Genomic DNA, 23468 nt, shown 5'->3' with positions numbered 1-23468 from the left:
ATGAAACCACTGAAGGCAGTGTTTTAATCACAGAGGACTGTCCGTAACGTTGAGAGATCTGCGGTTTGCCCACGCACTTGGGTCCACCCCTTGACGTCATCACGCTTCCCTCCTCCTTCCGCTGCAGATTTAAAGGGCCACACCAACATTTATCCGTCAGCTTCACTGACGTTTCAATTAGAAATAAGAAATTAACAAAGAAAATGGTCCATAAAGGATTATTTTACTCCACTACAGAGGATTCTCACCACATAAATAATGGTTAGAAGAAAAGGGAAAGTGAAAAAGAGCTCTTAGCTAAGCGTGCAAATCTTAATTTTCTTGATTAATCGATTTGCCCATGACAGAAAACTGTGAAAACTACTTAATATAATTTCCCACAAATCACGGTGATGTATTCAAATTGATTGATTTATTTGACCATCAGTCCAAAACCTCCAAATATTCAGTTAAAAATAATAATAAAATCCTCATATGTGAGAAAGTGGAACCAGCAAATGTGTGGCATTTCTGCTTGAAAAATGACTAAAATCATGACATTTTTTATGAAAAAATAACAAATTAAATTGAAAAACAGCTATCTGAGAATGTAAATAAAAACCTTACATGAAAAAGTATTAATGGAAATAATCAAGTTAAAAGGAAAGGAAAAGAATAAACTAAGACTATTTGTCCTGGAAATGGAAAACATGCTACATGGCGTGTTAAGTAACTTTCTAACTGTTTGCGTGATAAAGGGTGTACATAATCTTCAAATATGACACAAGTTGATGTTAAAATGCTAACACGAAGTGTGTCAGGATGTAATTTTGTATGCTGAGGCTGTACTCTGATGTGTGGGATTCAGGTATGTGTCTGTCAAATTTGATGTCTTCTGTCCAGTTTGATGTATTTGTGTACTCTGAGGTTGAACGGAAGGTAGAAACAATTTTCCTTGCAGAAGGTCAAAATAAATGTAAATACACATTTACAACAAACACCTTTTTAAATACATATTTTACTTGAGTGTAACTGAACACAAAGGTAAAAACAGAAGTCCCTTTACTGACATGCATCTTCACATGTCTCCAGCAACCAACAGGATGCACTACACACAGACACTATACAAAATAAGCTGCCAAGGCAGCCATTTTATCTTTAGGTTTTTTAGGATTGCCACGGCGTCCCCTGCCTCGTCCGCGTCCTCCTCGTCTGGCACCTCCACCCCGGGGGTGCCTCATGGTCGCGTGTTTGAGCTCCACCAGATCCTGGAAGACTGGATCACAGAAAACACAACCAGTGTGTTGGGTCTCACCGGCAGGAAGTGGAGTGCGAGTCTTGTTGAAGTCCACAGCAACCAGAGAGGCGTCGCAGGCATCGCAGCTCTCCTGAGCAACCTACAGGAAGAGAGAGGAAGGAGGACGGGGACTCATGAGCTGGACTGAAATCACTCCACAGCAAAGTAGCTTTGGATAACTGGATCTTTAGAGGGTGTTCCAAATCGTTGTGCACTTCATTGCACATAAGAGGAACCATAATTTTACACTGCAAAACATCAGTTTCAGGACATCAGGAGGAGTGACAGCCTGCCTGCACATTTTTAGATCCCTACATGTGTTTGCTATTCTGGGCATGTAAAGCCTATTTAGACATTGTGCCATATACATACAATTATCTTCAAATAGGACAAGACGTAGGACTCCTTTCTTACCTGCACCCTGTGTGCATGTTCAAAGAAATGCACCACCACATTGCATTTATTACAGGCCATCCTCCATTTTGGACCAGAGGTGGGATCCAGCACCAAAACCCCACTATCACACTCCACACACTGTCCAATGCCAAAAGAGTTGAGAGAGTGCTGACAGGATGGATGGGTGCATTCATTGCATCCCATACCTGAGAAAAACAGATATGAAAAGAGGAATTACTCATAAATGATTGGTATTAAAATAGAGCATATACTGAATTATCAACACATTAGGAGGCAGCAGCACATTTTGAACAAGAGCAACAAATGCTCCAAAAAACCCTGTTTGGAACATTCCACAGGTAAACAAGTTCATTGGTAACAGGTGATCACATCATGACTGGGTATGAAGGAAGGATGGAGCGAGGATCACCATTCACACATGACTGCATAAAGGATGTTACTACATGAGCTCAGAAACAGTTTGATTGTCTTCTGGTTTTACTTACGTTTTACAAAGCATCAAGATGGAATTCGGGTTTTACTGTCATCAAATTGCACCACCCACATTTTTACATGTACAATCACTTTTGTACAACCCTAAACAAGCTTCTCAGACACAGACTGCTGCTCCACATAGGCTGTGGGTGTGCAGGAAATACTCCTAAAACCTAGATCACTGTGTGGTTGATGTACTGTTTGCCCCAAGCCTGAAACTGAACTCTCACATCCTTCAGAAAAGGCATTCAATGTTTTTTGAAAAAGGCCATAATTTTTTCTACTTAACTTGTACAAAGTAATAATGGCTTCCAGTATGAGACCTGGTTTCACATTTTGAAACCATTTTGCTGTCAGGGTCACAAGGCTCCAGTTAATTAGCGTGTGGAGTTAACATTCTGGTTTAGTCTTACCTTTCTTCATGTCCCTGAAAGGTGGATTGCTGAAGCAGTAGGGGCACAGGGGATAGCTCTTGCCTCGGGCCCCTGATGTCCACAGCACAAGCTCAAAGTCATCCAGTGGACAGCGGAGCTCCTTGTACAGCTTGATGGCTCCATTCTGGGGAAGACTGTAGGTCTCGTCACAGTGGGAGCAATGGAGCCTGCTGGGCTTAGCCTGCAGATACATGTGAGGATCAGATGTCAGGATCAGATCAAGTGCATTCTACAGACTGAATACTTGAAACACGACAGCATGAATATCAAGTCCTCACCAATGATTGCTCACAATACCATCTTGGATGCATATAGGGCCTTTTTCACTATATTTTATTTTCCAAAACCTGGAGTCTTCCATAACCTGAACTCTGAATAGCCTGTAAGGTTTTGGTTCTTTATGGATGGAATAAAATTACAAATCTGTTGAGAGATTTAAATTTTGATGTGGTGTCATATCTAAACTTAATGTTAACCTTCATGTTAATATGGAACACTCTTTAATAAAAAAAATAAATAAATGGCACTTCATATCAAAACTGAATTATTCCATTCTAAATCTAATCTATAGCACACTGAAAGGTGCAAAAAGTGAACAGCTCTGCATACTTTCTGAAGCCACTGTGTATGAAGAAAAAGTAGAATTACTAACACACTACCATGTGACTCCCTGGAGTTACATATGCTGGATTGCTAACATAAACTGTAATGGCTGACATCGACAAAGTTCCTTGAAACTGTAATGAGGCCAAACCAAATATGTATCCCCCGCAACATGGAGCAAACTAAACACACAAGTAGCACTCAGAGGACTTAATACAAGGCTTCCACCAGAGTGCATCACTTAAGAGTCACACGCAACCCACTATGTATGTATTCAGATACAATGACAATGGCCAAAGGAACTGCAGCCTCATGATTCATTCATGAATTTGAAAGTGCTTCTGACGTCAAATGGAAATGGCAATAAGCATGTCCACTTTAGCATTTTTAAAGCTGAAGGCCAGAGCTCAACAGCCAGACATCACCAGGTCCAGGGAGGAAGACAGAGGGTACCGATGACTGAAAAGTTAAAACTTCTGAGCAAGAACAGTGTGACCACTCTTGTACAAAGTGTTTGACGGTGGACTCAAGAAACACATGATTGTGATAACCTGGATGAAAGATGATAACAAGGCTGATGACAGGTGGATTCCAAAACTTATTTTTCAACTTATGGAGGAGCCTGTGAGTCAAATATGTCAAAAAGCAGAACTCTAAGATACATGCATGTTATCCCTTTACCAGATTTAATAACATTTTCCACTGCTAAACAATGGAGACCAGTGCAACATAAGGAAGCAACAGGCAATGCAACACATGTCAGCTCTGTAGGCAAGACAACCATATGCTCAAGACAGAGACAGCACCTTTGGTCTGATAACTGCAATGACAGGGACTCAACAAAGGGCCTGTAGCTTCCTAGTGTTTAAGCTGGCCATGCCACAGGCACTCCACCTCACATTGGACACTGGCCCTTTTAAAAATGCACAGGGTCTTACTGTTGATCAAGTCTGCAATCACGCTTTCTCCAAACTCTAACAGTAGTGTTGACTGTTCTGCTGACCTGTATGTACTTCATGAAGCGGTGACACTTGCCACAGCGGGACAGGGGCTTCCCAGTGGCAGCAATGGGTGAAAAGGAGACCTCCATTAACTCATCCATGCCTGTAAACACAGCAGAGAGAGACTGTGGCCTGGAGTTACATAGGAATGAACCAAATTGTAAAGTATGTCGAACATTTCCTTTAAAACTTAACCATTTGTTTTATCTCCTCTTTCATTTACTTCCAACTTTTAAACCTTACTACTGAATTATCTCACCCCCTTGTGATTTTCACCAGAACAACTCACTGAAAATGTAAGTTGTCCTCTCTAAAAGCTCTCTAAAAGTTAAAATTGAAAAGGAGATGCTTGATTGCTTTCCAACTGAAGCTTTTCTGATACAGCCAGGTTATTCTCTGTCCCTCCATAGCAGTCTGAGAAGGAAAATGCCACACAGTTTTATAAAAACATTAGTGCCTCAGACAACTGAGGCATCAACAAGATTCAATCAGCAGCTCTGCCATTCTGCTGCAGGCAGTGGGTTAATACAGGGTGCTTATGTACACCTATACCAAGATGGTCCTATGGATATTTTTCAGTATCTAAAACAAGACTTTGATTTGGTTGACTCTGATTTCTGGATATATCTCCATCTTAGACACTTTGTCTTTTCAGTGTTGAAGTCTGGCCCTAACTTAATGAATGACATGGGCTGAGCTCAATGTGTGGTTGTTAAACTGAGAAGAGGACAGGAGCGGACCTGAGTGGGCTGTCCGATTCAAGCACTGCAGTCGAGTGGACAACACTGCAGGGATCTTGGACAAATGGCGGCATGTTAGACATCTCACCGGAGGTTCAGATAAGGCCTGCTTCCTTTTGTTGCTGAGTGGCAACTGTTATTCAGGTTATGTGATGGCCTGCTAATCGTTGGTAGAGCCATAAGGCGTAGTGGTAATTAACCCCCTGGACCTTAAACAAATCATTTTAGCAGAACCACTTGTACTGTGACAATAGCAAGTCATGAATAAGTTGTATTCATAGTCTCTGTATAAACAGCAGATAGTAACTATGAACTTGTCTCAACTTGTATTAGATTTCAGCTGGAATTGAATCCTCGTTAATGCTCCCTTTTTTGCAGACTGCTAAAAGGAGCTTGAACACAGTACTCCTGTGGCTGTAGTGAACTTACTGGGGATGGAATCCACAAAGTAATGAAACTTCCTCTTGAAGATATCCAGTGTGTGCTGCAGGACCTGCTGAAAGTTGGCTTTACCCTGCGCGATGAGGTTCAGCTGCTTCTCCACAGCACTACGTATGGTGGGCAGCACAAGCTCTGCATCTGCAAAACACACACGCACACGCACACACACACACACACACACACACACACACACACACACACACACACAATCGTTAGTGTTTACAGTACAATAATGTGGCTCATGTATTTCAATGAGCGGGACTATTCTGTCTGGTCCCCTGTCCTGAAGGGCTGATTATACTGGCCTGCTGCATCAGTTTATGATGATTCAATGGTGTTCTAAAAACCCGCAATCATTGCACAGCTACAAATACCTAAGAGCATGAACAATAATATGAGGCCAATGACCTGTCTTGTAGTAACCATGTACCAGGACAATTCCCAGGTTGGTTGGCTTCAACTTGCGCCCGCTCTCTACAGTCACATAGTTCCTCTGGCAGATGTTGTTGATGTGGACAGGGATGCTGGCATCAGTACCTGAAGGACAGAATCCAACATGTGAAAAACTGTTCTCCATTATTATCATGATCCCTCATTAGATGAATGCTGTCAGGCAGGTCTCTAAATCACGTAGTGCTTAATAAAGACCAGCATCAGGTCGTGAGCATTGACTTAAAAAAGGTAATAAGAAAGACCTAACCAGTGGAAAATGTCTTAGGTGACAAAGAGAGGACTGCCTGGGTAGTTGGCATTAAAAAGTCACTGCAGTCCTTCTGGATACATGTACAGAACTGATGGATTCATTACAAATCCAGTGGTAAGATTAAAAACCTTTAAGGATAAAGAGTCCTTAAAACTGAAATACCTGATTTTTTTTTTTTTTTTTGGTCTGCTGGGTGTGTAAATAGGCGACAGGCTGCTTCCTCTCTTACAAATACTTTACATTTACAGTTAGAAGATATAAACAACAATCATGTCCGACAGGCAGTGCTGAGGTATACCAATGCCATGCTTCTCCATGAGGGTGATGAGTTCGGCCTCAGTCAGGTAGTCTGGGGGGCTGGTCTGCTTTTCCACCAGCTTGATCTCATCTACTGTGAATGTGTCTCCACGCTCACAAGCTGGCATGGCCTCCTCCAGAGGGATGCCCTGCCATGGCATCACTGATGTGTAACCTGTGAAAAGAAGATAGAATAGAATACACTTAGCAAGGGTTGGGCTGCACCAGCTATTCATAAATGCATCACTAAGTTTGTCCAATTACTGGCTAGTTTTAAATAGGTTTGCAGTCACATGACATTAAATTCAGACGGAGGGCCAGAAGTGAAAACTGCAATGGATGAGATGAAGGAAAGTTCTTACTTAAGAAAGCTTAAGATGAAATTATGAGAAAAGGGTACAAACAACATTTGGTACTCCTTGTGGTTTTACTGTACTCATTTACTATGGGCCAAGTAGGTTAAAAATAGTTTATTTAACTTAGAGTGACCTGAGCTCTCAGTTGTAAAGAGACTGATGATCCTTTAAAGTTTTAAGTTTTAAAGGAAATATTAGACATATTTTGATCAAACTAGTGCAAAATCATTGCTGCCATTTGGAGCTCTAAATGTGCAAAGTGCAAAGTGCAAACTGCAGCACGGTACTCAAGAAGCAGGGGAACATGTTACCTGGTGATATCAGGGTTTTGCCACTACACGAGAAGGCCTCTGTGCCGATGCTGAAGTCTATGGTGGTCTGTAGGTACTTGCAGTCCTGACTAACAGTGGCAATGAAATGGCGAGTGATGTACTCATACAGCCGCCAGCCATCACTTCCTGTGGAAAAGCAGAGGAACCTGGGTAAGAGGCTGACCATGTGATGCTGTCTGACCATGCTGGAAGGCCAAATTGTTTATCGTTCTTGAAAAGTCAGCCATCACAGAGACAGGGGGGATATCAGAGGTGATGTCCACCTTCTATGACCCATTGTCTAATTAGTTGTATGACTCACCCAGTTCACCCTCTGAGGCAGCACGCATGGGTGTGATAGGAGGATGGTCCCCAGCATCGGTTCCTTTCCTGGGTCGGTTTAACCCAGCTGAAAGCAGAGCCTTCACCTGATGGAGGTAAAGGTAAAACACACATCTATGTGCTTCCACATTCAAGCCCCATATTCTAACTGCCAACATGTCAGCATAAACACAATGCTGGCCTGGAAATGATCAGGACATCAATCCTTTAATGTATCCTTGGCCCCACAGCGGCCCTCACCTCTTCTGCCCAGATGGGATTGTTGGTCTGCTGCTTGAGCGTTCCCTTCAGGTCGAAGTTTTCTGGGTAGTGGGTTGTCTCAGTACGAGGGTAGCTGATATAGCCCTGTGTGTACAGTCGCTCTGCAATCTGCATGGTATGCTGGGGCCCCATGCCTGAGACATCAACAGGTGTCTGAATGTTTTCTCTTCTTCTTACACCCTCACAAAACACAGCTGGATCTTACTGTCTGAATTAGGGTCATGACTGAGCTCTGTCAGAATACTGGACTCAAGTTTAGGACAAGTTTTATCCAACAGAGCTTACAACTTTCCACAGATTTAGATTTACAAGTCCATTCCTAGAGATACAGACAATTATTGCATTCCAGACAAAAAGCAGTAAATATTATTTAAGAAGTATGGAATATATGGGAAAGACTTTCTTCTCCAATTTTCTCCAGCCTTAATCCAAACAATGTATGGCTGAACATCCGCACTGAGCAGTGACAGCATATCAAAACATTACAGGCATACACACATTATATGTTGATGTGAACATACCTAAGGAAGAGCTGGCCACTCTCAGCATCTCCACTGTGTTCAAGGCCTGGGGCCTCTGCTTGGCTTTCTCTTTCTTACTCACTGACTCCACCTGCAGTGAGAGATAGGTCAACTAAGGTGAGCTCCAATTATGGCAGCACAGAGACTGGAGTGAGGGGCAGACAGCTAGCCTGGCCTCCCTGCATCTCTAACCACCTATCAACATGCATCTCTTTGGACTGCTCCACTGAAAAACTGAAGCATTGACCGTAGCTACATTTACAGACCATTCTTCAGACCCAACAATTCCCTCATGAGCAAATAGCAACAACAGCAAGGGAAAACTTCCTTTCAACAGGCAGGGACCTTGAGCAGAACCTGGCTCGAGATGGAAGGCCACCTGCCTCTGTAATGACCAGCCTTGTATCAACACTTGGCTGTCAGTTGATTATAAGTCATTAGAGGAATTTAAAAAATCTTAAATATTGATATCATTTTATGTCTCAAAAATATCAATCAGGATATCTTTCCCATAATTATATATGAAATAAAATATCAGTACCTTAGCCTCCCTGGATGTCTTGGCCAGGTTGACGAACATCTGACCCACGTCCCTGTCGAAGACCCTCACCCTGTTCCAGTCCAGTGTCAGTGGGCTCTCTTTTCCTTTGAACACCTGACCGACACCAAAACATGTCTGCTCATGTAACAGGGAAGAATGAGATACTGATACTGTGTCAGTGGGAGAGAAACTAAGGGTTTACCTTCGCCTGAATGACCCAGTAAGTCTCGGGTTTAAAGGACTGGATCTTGTCATGGCGTTCCACACAGAAGCCTAGCGTCGGGGTCTGGCACGGTCCAAATGAGATCAAAGAGGAGTCTAAATTGCCATATTTGCCCTGGAAATACTTGGTCTGGAACCTGAAAATATTTGACCAACAGAAGACAGATTACATTCCATATCATTTATATTACGAAGAAATACCCGGATCAAATTTCTTTGGTGTTACAACCAGACAGCTGTGGGAAATCTAGTGGCTGTGTGTGGCAGAGCCAGTGTGTGGCTGTAGAAGGCAGTGTACCGGGTGAAGGCACAGCCGATGCGCAGATCCAGCTCCTGACGTGCATCCACTGACAGGGCTTCGTTGCGGTTGGGCTCTCCCAGGTGGTTCATGGCGTTCCAAATGTCAGTGTCAGTAATGGAGCTGAATTTGGCACGGTAAACACTCTGCTCCCTGACACCCCCCTTGTTCATCACTGGCTGGATGGCATCCAGTACCTGGGAGGCAAGATAAATAGTGACTGAGAGACAGGAAGATCAAAATCTAAACTATCTTTGGAGGCACAGTAACCACTTTCCAAATGATCTATGATTGAGTCATCGTAAGAGTAACTCAGTGGGTTGGGAGGTACAAGTCTCTTGAACCTCACGCCTGACTGCAGCCAACATGACAGCTGGATGTGGGCAGGTCAGCTTTGTTATATTTGTGAAACCCAGCTGTGATGTATAGTGATGGCACATTACTGCTGCACAGTGTGTAGAAAAAGCATGCTGTCAACACTGGCTGCCTGGGCAATTAATAGGGATTATTAGAGCGGCTGCACTGACTGTTCAAACCTGCACTACACATCAGTGCTGTCTGCAGCAGCAGCAGCAGCAGCAGCAGGCAGCTGTTTTCACTGAAAAAACTCTGATAAATCCACTGTACAACAGTGTTTAGGTACTTGTACTCTACCTGAGCATTTCCAATTTATGCTACTCTATACCTTTTCTCGACAACATTTTAGGAGGAATATTTTTATTGCATTACATTTATCAGACAGCTGGAGTTAGTGGTCACTTTGATTTTACATACAGAACACGTCTGCTTATGAAATAGTACGCATTCTCATGTGCACACACCTACCCACACGCGAACATGGACACGCACAAAATTCACCAACTGTTTGACTAAACATCATGGTTAAGTGTTACAGATCATTAAGTAAATCACTGGCTTCAACGCAGTATCTTACTAACTGTTCGCAGAACTATGCTCGTGTTTAGTGTCACCTGCTGTCAGTAGCTGCTGCGCTGTCCTGATGATCTAAACACATGCCCTGTAACAGTGAAGTCACCTGTTCAAATCACGCCAAGGTGTGTGCATCTTCCTCTTCCTGCCCATCTGTTGTGAACTCTTGTGGTTTAAAAGTTGCCATGTCCTGTGCTACTGACCTGTTCCTTAAGACTATGATCTGAACAACGTATATAAAATACTGGACAATATGGAGAACATACTGTATGGGATGTAACCTACTGTCTGTATAACTGAAAAACCCTGTTCTGTACTCAATTCCAACTAATAATTGTTCTAAATGAAATTCCAAAACACAGTGTAGGGTTTTTAGAAATCACACCTCTTGTCAAGCGGGCTCAATATCTGCTTGTGTCAAGGATGGAGAGCCATGCAACGAGCTCCAGCCAAAGAGAGCAGACATGGACCGGAGCAAGGGAGGAGTTGAGACAGCGAGATGGAAGAGCACCGGAGCAGCAACACAAACCACATCCAAACACCAACCATTTCTTTGTCTTCTTTGTTTTTTCGTTCCCAATTAGTCCACAGATAATTTGGACAGGTTGTTTCTTGTGGACTTTCATTCTGGAAGAATAAAATCCTGTCCTGTGTATGGTATCACATCTTTTCCCATGTTGCTTCTCATGTGTTTCTGTGATGAAACATAGTTTGGAGACCAGACAGACTTGTCAGGATTCCTCCTAGTCAAAAATCTTCAATTGTGACCTCCCTCTTCATATCCTACTGTCCTCTCTCTTCCTCACATACTGTCAATATCAGCTCTCCCCTCACCCCTCTCCTCTCTACTTTGCCCTCTTCCCTGGACTCTCTCTGTCCTCTCACCTCTTGGCAGGCTCCTCCAGTACCTCCAGATCTGTGGTTGTCTGACTCATTGCGTGCAGACAGAACCACAGGTCTACTTTCTCCACTTCCTTATCTGCAGCTAAAAGCTCTTTCTTTCAATTCAAAAAACCTCTTTTCCATCAGTCCTCAGTCAGATCTGATTCAAGGCACTGATACACACTGCAATTGGTTCAGACACATCCTGGACACAGTCAAACCTTACACCTCAGGCCGTCCTCTATGGTCTGCTACTGCCATCTTTCTTATTACTCCCTCACTCAGAGGACAGCCCTGCTACCACACAACAAAGTCACACCTGTTTGCTGTCCTGTCTCCGCACTGATGAAGGAGCTCTTCATCAACATCAGACTGCACCATGGCACAAAAAACTCTTTATCTTTTATTTTAACTAAATATACTGCTTGAGGAAGTACAGCATATCTGATGAAGTTGATGTACTTACATGATCATAATCATGAGTTGTATCCACAAGGCTGAAGACATTGATTGTAAGTCACTTGGGATAAAAGAATCAGCTTGATACATGCAACGTAATGTGGTGGAGTTTCTAGCAGCTAAAGAACCTAACATCTTCTTAGGAGTTGGTGAGGACCAAAGCAGAGATAAAAGAGAGTGAACACAAGACTTAAATTCATCAGGGGGGCACAAACAGGAGTCATGTTCTACATTTATCAGTTGATAATATGTCATGACATGTTCATGTGTAAATGAGGCCTGAATTACCTCAAAACAGATGTTCTCGCCTTCTTTATCACAGTCCAACCATAAAACCACGTAGTCACAGCCTCTGGCTTCAACCTAACATGACAACAGAGACTTATGGTGAGCATCAAACACACAGGGTGTGAAACACTGACCTCCTGCTGAAAATACAGACTGCAGTAAGCATCTGTGGTTAATGAAAAACAATTATTGGCCCAACCTCTAAGACATACCTGGAGGAACTTGACCATGTTGAGTTTGGGGTTGGCCTCCTTCTTTTCTGTGGGAGCTTTACTAAATAGTTCTGCAGGGTCCACCTTATCCCAGTTGTTGTACTTCCCTTGAAAAAGACAAAGCAAGATCTTTTTAGTGAGAAACTACAAGAAATCCAATCCAGTTTGGATACTGAAGAAAACACCAAGTCAAAGACATGGTGCAAGTAGTTATTGCTTTATAGTTATTATATAATGTAAGACATGATGGGACAGCTGATGAAGTTTGGAATTTAAGATGTTACAGAATCAAAGAGTCTCTCACACTCACACACACACACACACACACACACACACACACACACACACACACACACACACACACACACACACACACACACACAGTTACACTGTTCTACATAGTTTGCATCGTTATAACACATCAGTCTCAGTAAGTTTTAGCACAGTCTGACCTGAGTGCAGACACATTTGCTACACTTTATGCTGTGTGTGCCCACTGCACAGCTGAGAGGCTGAGAGGCTTAATTACAGTCCAGAGCATTAAGCTGCTGTTTGACACATCAAAATTAGAAGAGAAGACTGTCTGTGGATCAGTCATGTCTGACTGATATCCAGTCTGCTTAACTGCCAGGGACTGATACCAATCTGACAGATCACAGGTCAGATGAAGAGGGAGTGGAGGGAGTTGTACTGAATTACATTATGTTACAGTGTGTTTCTATCATTTTTTTCTTCCTCCATATATGTAAATAAGGTAGACAAAAAAGTGATTCCATTTTTCAATCTTCACATCAATGAAAGTCAGGACCTAATCTGAATGATACCCACCGATGAAATCCAGACTCATCACATGTCCACACACAGAAGTCATCTTAAAGCGGACAGTCTGGCCCTGGAAGCTGCCGGTGTATTCATGCACTGAGCATGCTCCATTGAGCCCCTTACGGCTTACGCAATTTCCTTAAAGAGAACAGAACAGATGAGATTTAAAGGCAATAGTGGAATGTAACTAAGTACATTTACTCAAGTACTGTAGTTAAGTACAGATTTGAGGTATTTGTACTTTAACTTCTGTTTTTAATGTTTTACACAGCATCCCAACTTTTTGGAATCAGGGTTGTAGAAAGGATAAACAAATGGATCTCAGACAAAAGATGTAATCACTTCGGGTTTGGCAAAGATCAGCTGCTTGTTCCAATTACAAAAAGAGTAAAGTGAAATGAGTATTTCTCTGCAAGGAGAAACTGTTTGCTGAGAGTAGATTATGTATACAGTAGTAGAAGGCTTGCCTTACTGCATGAGTTTTCTTTCTTCTGCTGCTACTGGTTTGCACATAAAAACATACAGAAGTAAATATAATAACTGATGTTTTTATCTGGGTTTTGTATAAATGTCTTCTATTTCTGAACATAGAGTGCAGTCCTTAGCAGGATGGGACAAATGTTTGGCATGACAGAAATGAAAGTGAATGACAGAATAATGCTAGCCCTATCTTCAGGTTTTTTTTTTTAAGGGAATCGACTTTCATCTCACTAAAATGCAATCTGCATGAAAGAAAACTTTTATATTTACATAATGTGTACTAAGAATTTTATATTGTCAACCTAGGCATAGACTTGACGATGAGTCAGACCTCTGATAGCTGTGTCCCTCCATCTGTTACATGGGCTCAATGCTACATGCTGACGTCCTCTCTGTGTAAAACAACTCTCTCAAGGCTGAATGCTAATGACAGGAACACAGGACAAACTATAATGATGGGAGATGGAGTGACCAACATGTCTTCCTCCACCCCACTCCCACACACGTATGTGTGCGCGCGCACACACACACACACACACACACACACACACACACACACACACACACACACACACACACACACACACACACACACACACACACACACACACACACACACACAGAGGATGGTGGCATAAATAGAGGCAGGTCCACATACAGGTCGCAGATCAACTCCAAGCCGAAGAACACAGAAGACAAAAGAAAAAAAACAAAACAGAAAACAACCTCCTGTCATTAACTTCAGCCATGGAACAGCTCCAGGTAAGAAACCGTTGACCTGCCTTTCTGTTGATTGTGATGATGACTAAACTGTGTTTTTGACAACAAACGGGTTACATTCAGCTGGTTATGGTTTTAAGGAATACTACCATAACGTAACATTCACACAAACCGGTAGCTGTAATCATTCCTTCTGCCCAGACTGGCTGTGAGACAAGAATCCTCGTCATGTGCTGTAATGTTCAGCTCATCTTCCACAGAGCCCCTGAAGTCACTCAAGATAGATCTGATATCTCATGTACTCAAAATGAAGATTTACATCACAAACTATCTGATCAGGGAATCTGGAAAAATCACAGATCTGACCAGAAACATCATGTCAGCTTACTGTACTTGCCAGTTTTCAAAGCTTGATGCTATGGACACATTTTGGTGAGCACAAAAAAGGACAACCCAGTTATTCTCTGTGTGCAGCTGCTGCGTGTCTTTCTGCTGTGCCTGCTGGCCCTCCACCAGTGTCTGGCCATGCCGCTGGGCAGCCAGTGCGTGGACGAGTCCTTCTGCACATACAGCCTGCAGGACTACTACAGCCAGATGGTCAACCTGCCCAACCGCATCAACGAGCGCAGCATTGCAACCTGGAGCTACGTGTGAGTGTTCATGTCATATATCGCTTGTCATTAAGTTACAACACAGATTTTGTAACACAGATTTTGTCCTCAGCCAAAGAGATGACTGCAGAAAGTGTTAGTCCGATTTTGAGATTTTTTGCTGTTTATATCATTTCAAAGTTAGGATTTTTGATGTTGTACCGTCGGTCAGATAAAACTAGAAATTTAAAGACGTCACCTTGAGAACATTTATGGACATTTTGGTGGTTATTTTTCAAGCAAAACTGGCAAAAATCCAGAGGATCCAGCTTCTCCAATGGGAGATTTGCTCGTTTTCTGTTTTATATCACTGTAAAATGAATCTTTTGGAAGACATCTGGACATGTGTAATTTGTATTCTGGGAAATGATAATGGACATTTTCACTATTTTCTGACATTTTAGAGACCAAACAGTTAAATGAGTAATTGAAGAAATAATTAACAGATGAATCAATAGTGAAAACAATCATTACTGGATGCCCTACATAAGATCCAACTTTGGACAGTGTATGGAACCAGTAAAGGAGCAAAAGAGAAAGAACATGAATGAGGCCAAGCATCATGTTAATGTGTGAATGTGAATGTGTGAATGTGTGACAACTCATGATTATTTTCAGAGACTATCAATCTGCCAATTATTTTCTCAATTAATCGATTCATTGTCAGGTTTATAAAACAGCAGTCGCAATTTCCTACAAGTAAACATGACGTTGTTGTCTTGTGTTATAAGATTCACAAACTAAAATCCAAAGATATTCAGTTTACTGTGACGTGAAACAGAGAAAATCAGAAAATCTTCACATTTTGAGGCGCTTCCATCAGTAAATGTTTGGTATTTTTGCTTGCCATATTAATTGGTTATCTTTTCTGTCAAGTGACAAATTGATTATGGACAAATCATTTCAGCACTTGACTTAAATTGGCATAAATCTGCCAAATTGTCATATAGGTTAATATCTCAAACCCTATAGACTGAAATTCTTTAATATTGCTGATTGTAATATTGTTTCAATCATATCACCCAGCCCAAAACCTCTTCCTTCCCCCCAAATATTAAGATAGTATAAACATAATGTAGGAATATGTACAATCATCGCTTGCACATGCACACAAAGACAAGACACTGAAATACTGTGTGTGTGTTAAGTGCAATTGTTTGCATGGTCTTTTGATGGGGAATGGGTCTTTAGTCATGACTGACATATGACTTCTCAAGCATCACAATAAGACTGACACGTTAACGTTTGATAGGTGTGAAACATGAAAGGGTTTCCTCTGTGTGACTGAACACGTCTGCTGAATGACAGTGAAAAATGTCTATAATAGACCAGTTTACCTCATCAAGAAATCATACGACTGCTGGTTAATTAAGAATAAAGATTCGGCATTCTTTTGTCAAGGACAGTCCTACAGTCCCACCGTATGACTGCTCGCCTTCCACACTGACTCGATCGCATGAACGAAAGCCTGAATGACAGCCTGAATCTGATCTCTCACCAGGGAGAACGTAGACTTGAACCGAGTGCCTCAGGTCATCCATGAGGCCAGCTGCCACACCAGTCATTCCTGCAGGGGACTTGACAATGCCTTTGGTCTGGAGACCATCCCCTTGTCCCTGAGGATGCCTGTCCTCAAGAAAAACCCCAGCTGCTTCCCCACAGCCAGCTACTCTGTGGAGTTCGAGCTCATCACCATAGCTTGTATATGTGCCATCTCCAGACACAGCTGAGCGGACTGACTCTCCGTGTCAGCACAGGGACATGGAGAACTTCAAGAACGTGTTTGTTCAGATTGAGACAGAGCTTTCTGAAAAACAGTCCATTTCACTCATTGTTACTGTTTCCCATCCATAATGAAATGTAACCATTCAATAAATGCCTGTAAACAGCGTAGCGTAATCATTAAAGATATTTTACATTAACTGGTATCATTCTTGTGTCCATAGAGATCATTTTTGGTGGCACACTTGTCACATCCTCTTCCTGAAGGACTTGGGTCCAGTCAGTGTAGCAGTGCAGTGTCTCTGACGGATTTGGTGCAGATGAAAAAATAACATGGGAGATGAGTTTACCTTTAACAACATGCACTTTAAACGACAGCTTTTTCAACGGAGTTTGGTGCACAATCACATACAGAGGAGCCAACAACACGCCAGGGCTGTCCAAAAATAACCATCACTCAAACAACTCTCCACGTCCAACCTTTCAGACCTCTAACTGAACAGCACTGAAGTACTGGATGATTAAAGGTACTGTTTGCTGCTACTAAGTGAAACGCTAACGTTACTCTGCTACTAGCCTGGCCTTGTCCTTCCGCGTTGAAGTCACTTTATGGCATAGTACATGGCTTGAAATTCGTACGCACCTTTAGACAGGATTTTGGCAATCGACTGAGCCAAGGATGGTTTCTCTGCCACCATCAAAACAGTTCTCATTTTGAAAGAAGCGCTAGCAGCTCCTCTATCAAACTGCTCTCAGTCGGCTCAGAAACAGTTTCTGCGCTGAAAGCGGCCTGCTGCGCTGTTTCAGTCTCAAACCTGACCAAGAAATGCTCACAATAACCTCTCTCCTGCGAAGAGCGATATTATTCTTCTATGTAATTGCTTGCTAATGGGCTAAGTTATGAAGCACGAGCGCGGACATGACAGTTTACACATGATTCACTTCCGGTGACAAATCGCCGACGAAACACTTCCTGTGGGTCAGACAGAGATGAGAGTTTTCCCCATGATGTTTTAGTTTTCCCCATGATGACACTGAATGCTCAAATATCACAGGAATAAACACAGAGAAATACTCAAAATATTTCAAATAGCCACTTCCTCCAAAAGCCAAAGAAGTACAATTTAAAATGATCATTTCATATCATCCGGCGGCAGAATTGCTAAAAAAAAAAAAAGAAAAAGAAGAAGAAGTTCAGTCACAAAATTATTTTACTACTACTACTACTACTACTACTACTACTACTACTACTACTACTACTGCTGCTACTAAAAAAAATAGTAAAATAAAAAATATTTTACTACTACCACTACTACTTAAAAATACGGGCATCATTTGACATGCACCAAAATCTAATTTAAAGAGCTCTGAAAGACATGTTATGAAGAATGTTATGGTAACTATGGGTAAATGTGAAATTCATATAATGTAAAAATCAGAAGCCCTCGGTTTTAAAAATCTACTTAAAAATGATTCGGCTTCTCTGTTGCTTACTGCTAGTGTTGACAAGATCTTTGTGAAGGTATGCTGGACTTTCTGATATTATAATAAGTGTAAAAACATTACATTAACCACTACATACGGTTATTGAAGCATTAAAACTCAAATTAGTTGACCCTTCATTTGGTATAACCAGTACCATTGGGAGAGAGGGTTTATAATCTTTGAGATCTCAGTCCCAGAATTCTAGAGCCAGCAAAACAAATGTAATGCTGTATGTGGCATAAATCTGTGGACAGAAGGGCACAGTGAAAGGAGTTGCTTATATTGCTAAGAAGTTGGAGGTTTGCAGTCTGTGTCTTTAATAATAACATGGCTATTCATTGAAAATACAGGCAAGCACACACCTACACATTTCAGCCAGTAAGGCATTCTTCAGGTCAAACACAGGAAATGGTCACCTTTGGGCTCTTTTATCTACAGGTTGGTAGTCACATGATCCCTGGGAAAGAAGTCACATGATTAGTATAAGCGGATAAAGTCACATGAGAGGCCATGTGCAGCAGAGAAAATCAGCAGGGCAAACAAGCACAATCACAATATCCACACCATCTTATTCTCAGTTCTCAGTGCAAATAAGTGACCCCATTCAGCAGAACAAAGGCTCCAAATATATACACAGAAGCAACAAACAGACAAAGTAAAAATTCAGTACACAAAGACAAAACAGCAAACCATTATTTCTAAAGGGCAGTTACAGAAAAGGGGCGAAATCAAGTTCCCCTTTCAAACCTGGGTGTTGCATAGCTTTCAGTCAAAAGGATTCTCTGGATCCCCCTCACAGGTCCATCACTATCGTTTTCAGACAGAAGCCTATCCAGCACCACCAGCCTCTGTTGGCTTAGTCCAACAGTTTGATAGTATTATGTGTTTTAGTTGGTGCCAAAAGGCCGCTGGAGAGTAAAATGGCTCCACTGTGATTTTTCACGCCTGTTAGACTGATGGGGTGACTAGAGACCGTTCCTAATTTTGACCGCTAGATGGCAATAGAGGACATAAAATAATACACTGACAGAGAATTCATCGACCTCTAACAGCAGAGAACAAACCTTCTCACTACTCCAAATGTTTTTGTTTTTTTTGTTGTTGTTGTTTTTGCTGTTATTAATCAAAGTCAAAGTCAAAAGTCAAAGTGAACTTTATTGTCAACCATACAATGCAGCAGGTGGTTACACAGAGGATTGAAATTGCGTTTCTGCATACTCCAATGTGCAAGTAATATATAACACACAACATATAACATAATAGTGCAAATCACAAAGGTTTTTGAACAATCACAGGGAGAAATGACCAGAATGCTCGGGTGGACCAGACTGTCTATTTTGTAATTCACCCTTCACAGTCACTGAAATCCCAGCTGTGGGGACATTTGTTCATCACTTTCTCTGGGTGTAGGGTAGGTCACTGAGGCCGAGCGGGAGAGTTGGAAAAGATGGAGAGAGCCGTACGTGAGGCTGAGGGGGGAGGGGAGACTTGTCTTTTGGGATGGTGATGGGATGTTGACCCCCAGGCAAATGGTTTGAGGAGAGAACTCTGTGTGTGTGTGTGTGTGTGTGTGTGTGTGTGTGTGTGTGTGTGTGTGTGTGTGTGTGTGTGTGTGTGTGTGTGTGTGTGTGTGTGTGTGTGTGTGTGTGTGTGTGTGTGTGTGTGTGTGTGTATGGCTGTGTGTGTGGCGTTATCCGTCCCCTCCTCCACACTTCAAAGTGGGTAATCAATTAAATGCATCCTAAACCCCTGCTCCCCACCCAACCTCGCCCCTCCCTGTTGTCCATTGAGTCAGCAGATCCCCCTGAGCAGATGCAGGCCTATGGTTATGACTCTGCGGGGATGTTTTGCATAACCTATCTAGACTTGAGCTGTGGTTTGGGGGTGGTAGGTATAGATTGGCCTCAGGGTGTCAGCATGCACAATATGAATATATTTATGTGTCTATGTACACAGAACTACTTTATTACACTTGGGTAAAAATGCAAAAACCATCATGTGGCGCTGAATTAGTTAGTTTGTTGCTACAGCTTCCATTCACAGCACATATGTAGTTTACAGTGAAAACTGTGTGCAAATGTACCACTGGAAATTAGTAATATCTTAACAATCCCCAGTTGATTTCAGACAAAAGTGGAAAATTACAGTTGTTTTAGCAGCTCTAATAGCTAGCTAATTGACATTAACTATGTGAATTGGTTAATAAGGCTGTCTCAGCTCGCTAGTTTTAAACCAAGAGGCCTATTAAAGTGTTTTAAATATGCACTTCATGGTTGCATGCATGATATGCTAAACACTGAGGCTAAAGCTACATCTCCTAGACAAAAAGTCAGCATCCTGTTTGGATGCTAACTATGGAAAAGCATCCTTGAACAAGCTACACAACACTTAAAGTAGGTGCAGTATGTTTCATTTTTACAAGACTCGCCAATGTGAGTGTAAACTTCACCAAAGCCAATAAAGAGCAGGCACCAGCTGCCAACATCAGCCTAACCTCACAACAGTACTCTTCAGTACCAAATTCTGCGACACAGTTGATATTTCAGTTCTCAATGTTTGTTTAATCTATCCTATAACCCCACAAAATAATGTTACAGTCAGCTAACCTTGGTCTTGGAACTAATGCTAGGTTCTTTCTTAATGCCAGACATGCTCAAAATTTTCCACAGGGAAAAAGTAAGTGTCCATGGTGTGTACAGTACTACCTGCTAACAATCCCACAATGCCATATGTTGCATGATATACAAATGCAAACTCCATCTGTCAGTGATGACAGTGTCATCATGACACCAAATGAAAATGATTGCTAAGAAGTGAACAAGGGAGTTACTAAGGATACAGTCCTCGTGTCTTGTTATGGTTGCTAAGCTGTGACTGGATAAAAAAAAAAAGAAAAGATAAATAAATATATACATAGTCACAACTTTAGTGACACCCAAGACAACTTTAGGAACAAATATATGAATTTTTATACATACTGAATCAAACTACCAGGTTTAAGATCATTGATCAGTTTTTCTGCAAAGAAATAGAAGACTACATATTACAAGAGGCGGACTGTACACACTGCAGCAGATTTTCAAACAAAAGCTATCACTTAGCCCATACACGTCTGGGCTTAATTCTGCTATATAAGCAGCAGTTTGAGCCAGTCTCCTTCCACTGTCTTTACGAGGTGGTCAAACAGCCATGCCCTGTGAACTGCCCCCTGACAGAGTCCCAGCACGCTTATTTAAAGATGTTTTTGACACTATGGGTTCGACCATTTTATCTCTAGTTAATACATCTCTCAGATCAGGGTGTGTTCCAGCTGCTTTTAAACATGCCACTGTGCAACCTCTTTTAAAGAAGAGAAATCCTGACACCTCTGTTCTATCCAATTTTAGGCCCATTGCTAAACTCCCCTTTTATCTAAAGTCTTAGAGAAAGTTGTTTTTAATCAACTGAAAACTTTCTTAGATGATTTTAGTATTTATGAAAAATTCCAATCTGGTTTTAAGGCACGTCACAGTACTGAAACTGCCCTTTTAAGAGTTTTTAATGATCTTCTTTTAACAGTTGACTCTGGAAATTCTGCAGTTTTAGTGCTTTTAGATTTGTTGGCAGCTTTCGACACAGTCAACCATGCCATTCTTTTATCGAGGCTGGAACAGTGCGTGGGCATAAAGGGAACAGCCCTTTAATGGTTTGAGTCCTATCTGACTGAGAGGACCTTCTGTGTTCACCTTGGTGAATGCTCCTCACCAGTGGCCCCTCTCTCCTGTGGGGTTCCACAGGGCTCCATATTAGGTCCTGTACTATTTGCCCTGTACATGCTGCCCCTGGGGTCAATTTTTTAAAAAAATATAATATCTCATTCCACTGCTTTCCTGATGACATTCAGATCTATCTGTCCTTAAAGGCTAATTGTACGGACTCTCTAGAACCCTTGTTTAACTTTTTAAAAAACTTAAAATCATAGTTGGGCTTAAACTTCCTCTATCTTAATGAAGACAAGACCGAGGTTGTTGTATTTAGTTCTTCCGACAAGCTGGACTCTTGTACTAGCACTCTTGGCCCTTTAGGGTTGGTCACTCCCTTTGTTAAAAACCTGGGTGTGTTCTTTGACAGTGCCTTTAATTTCAACAAGCAGATTAGCACTGTTGTTAAAAACAGTTTCTTCCAGTTAAGGATGCTCGCGAAAAGTCAAGCCATATCTTCCTCGTGGTGACTTTGAAAGAGTCATTCACGCTCTGATCACGACCAGGCTGGACTACTGTAATTCTTTGTATGTTGGCCTCGATCAGTCTTCTCTCTGTCGGCTGCAGTTGGTCCAAAATGGTGCCACTCGGCTTTTAACTGGGACTAGAAAGCGGGAGCATATAACCCCAGTCTTGGCATCGCTACACTGGCTTCCTGTTCATTTTAGAATAGTTTTTAAGGCTTTATTTCTTGCTTTTAAAGTTTTACATGGGTTGCTCTGTTTTTGTCCTCACATGCAGGAAACGCTCAGTTTTACACGTGTAACGAAGGTGTAATGGGGGGTTGTGTGTGTGTGTGCACGCATGCATTTGTGTATGTGTGTGCACGCGGGTACATGGTTTTGAGTGTGTGTGTGTGTGTGTGTGTGTGTGTGTGTGTGTGTGTGTGTGTGTGTGTGTGTGTGTGTGTGTGTGTGTGTGTGTGTGTGTGTGTGAGTGTGTGTGAATGCATGTGTGTCAGTCATCTGCTGTTTCTGAATGTTTCTGAGTCATCATCCAACCACCCACCTACCTTCAGTATGTGTGTGTGTGTGTGTGTGTGTGTGTGTGTGTGTGTGTGTGTGTGTGTGTGTGTGTGTGTGTGTGTGTGTGTGTGTGTGTGTGTGTGTGTGTGTGCGTGTGTGTGCGTGTGTCTGTAGGTGTGTGTTGTCTGCCAATGAGTCCCTGTGGAATCCAACCAATCACAATTGACCACTATATGTTAATATCCCGCTACTGAGCTAGGAGAACCCCCTCCACATTTGGCAGACTTCAAGCATTCAAATGGAGGAAACAGTCTCTGGGGGACAGAGGGGCAGAAAGGATAAGCAAAAGGTTGGAGGTGAAGAGGGAAACAATGGTGAGGCAGTTTCAAATGAGATGACGTCACACTTAGAGGAGAGAAACAGTCAATATTTCAAGTTGCCACTGTTTTATACTATATGGATACATGTCCTATAGGAAAACCCTCAAGGAAGAGGGGCTCACCTGTGATCTGTGAAGATGCTGTATTCTGTATTTTTTCTTATTGTCCAACAAATTCCACGAGCAGATTCAAACCAACAATGAATGTTTTCGACTTAAGTAATCTGTGTCTATCAAAATCTGATATATGTCCAGATTACCTTACCTCAGCACGTCAGCACGTCCCAGTCTGTACCAGCTCTATATGGAAAGTGTCCTGAGACAACTTCTGTTGTGATTTGGCGCTATACAAATAAAATTGAATTGAATATATTGTATACCTCTGTGCCACAGAGTTCTGTTTTTGTCCAAAAACAATTAAGAACACATCAGTGATCACACTGCTGCACTGGGTGACATGCTCCTTCATTTCCATGAACACACACACAGTTTATTT

General features: G+C 42.0%; 2 protein-coding genes across 3 annotated transcripts; one reads left to right on the top strand and one right to left on the bottom strand.

Annotated features, from left to right (window-relative positions):
* Nucleotides 1-203: 203 nt before the first annotated feature.
* Nucleotides 204-17366, bottom strand: top3b (DNA topoisomerase III beta). Of its 2 annotated transcripts, XM_070964282.1 has the most exons (18): nt 17047-17366; nt 12838-12969; nt 12010-12116; nt 11798-11872; nt 9239-9435; nt 8921-9077; nt 8719-8832; nt 8178-8268; nt 7636-7790; nt 7376-7481; nt 7054-7200; nt 6388-6561; nt 5795-5923; nt 5375-5524; nt 4208-4308; nt 2581-2782; nt 1691-1878; nt 204-1376 (listed from the first exon to the last, which is right to left on the bottom strand). In XM_070964282.1, exons 1-18 carry the CDS (start codon nt 17114-17116, stop codon nt 1101-1103), a joined length of 2571 nt encoding a protein of 856 aa, XP_070820383.1. In that variant the 5' UTR covers nt 17117-17366; the 3' UTR covers nt 204-1100. The 2 variants fall into 2 exon arrangements, with proteins under 2 accessions (XP_070820383.1, XP_070820384.1); XM_070964283.1 differs by lacking the exons at nt 11798-11872; nt 12010-12116; nt 12838-12969; nt 17047-17366 and adding an exon at nt 11517-11563 and having other exon boundaries at nt 395-1376.
* Nucleotides 13981-16597, top strand: LOC139332926 (uncharacterized). The gene is made up of 3 exons (XM_070965110.1): nt 13981-14073; nt 14506-14681; nt 16183-16597. Exons 1-3 carry the CDS (start codon nt 14059-14061, stop codon nt 16409-16411), a joined length of 420 nt encoding a protein of 139 aa, XP_070821211.1. The 5' UTR covers nt 13981-14058; the 3' UTR covers nt 16412-16597.
* Nucleotides 17367-23468: the final 6102 nt, after the last annotated feature.

This window comes from Chaetodon trifascialis, chromosome 6 (assembly GCF_039877785.1).
Source record: "Chaetodon trifascialis isolate fChaTrf1 chromosome 6, fChaTrf1.hap1, whole genome shotgun sequence".
Lineage (NCBI taxonomy): Eukaryota > Metazoa > Chordata > Actinopteri > Chaetodontiformes > Chaetodontidae > Chaetodon > Chaetodon trifascialis.
The sequence above is the reverse complement of the archived record's forward strand: the minus strand, read 5'-3'. Positions and strand labels throughout refer to the sequence as shown.

Coding starts and splice junctions, on each gene's coding strand:
- LOC139332926 (XM_070965110.1), top strand. Junction 14,682..16,182: donor ATTGCAACCTGGAGCTACGT/GTGAGTGTTCAT, acceptor ATCTCTCACCAG/GGAGAACGTAGACTTGAACC.
- top3b (XM_070964282.1), bottom strand. CDS start 17,116: ATGAGAACTGTTTTGATGGTGGCAGAGAAACCATCCTTGGCTCAGTCG. Junction 8,833..8,920: donor ACTGGGTCATTCAGGCGAAG/GTAAACCCTTAG, acceptor GGTGTCGGTCAG/GTGTTCAAAGGAAAAGAGAG. Junction 8,269..8,718: donor AGACATCCAGGGAGGCTAAG/GTACTGATATTT, acceptor CTCTCACTGCAG/GTGGAGTCAGTGAGTAAGAA.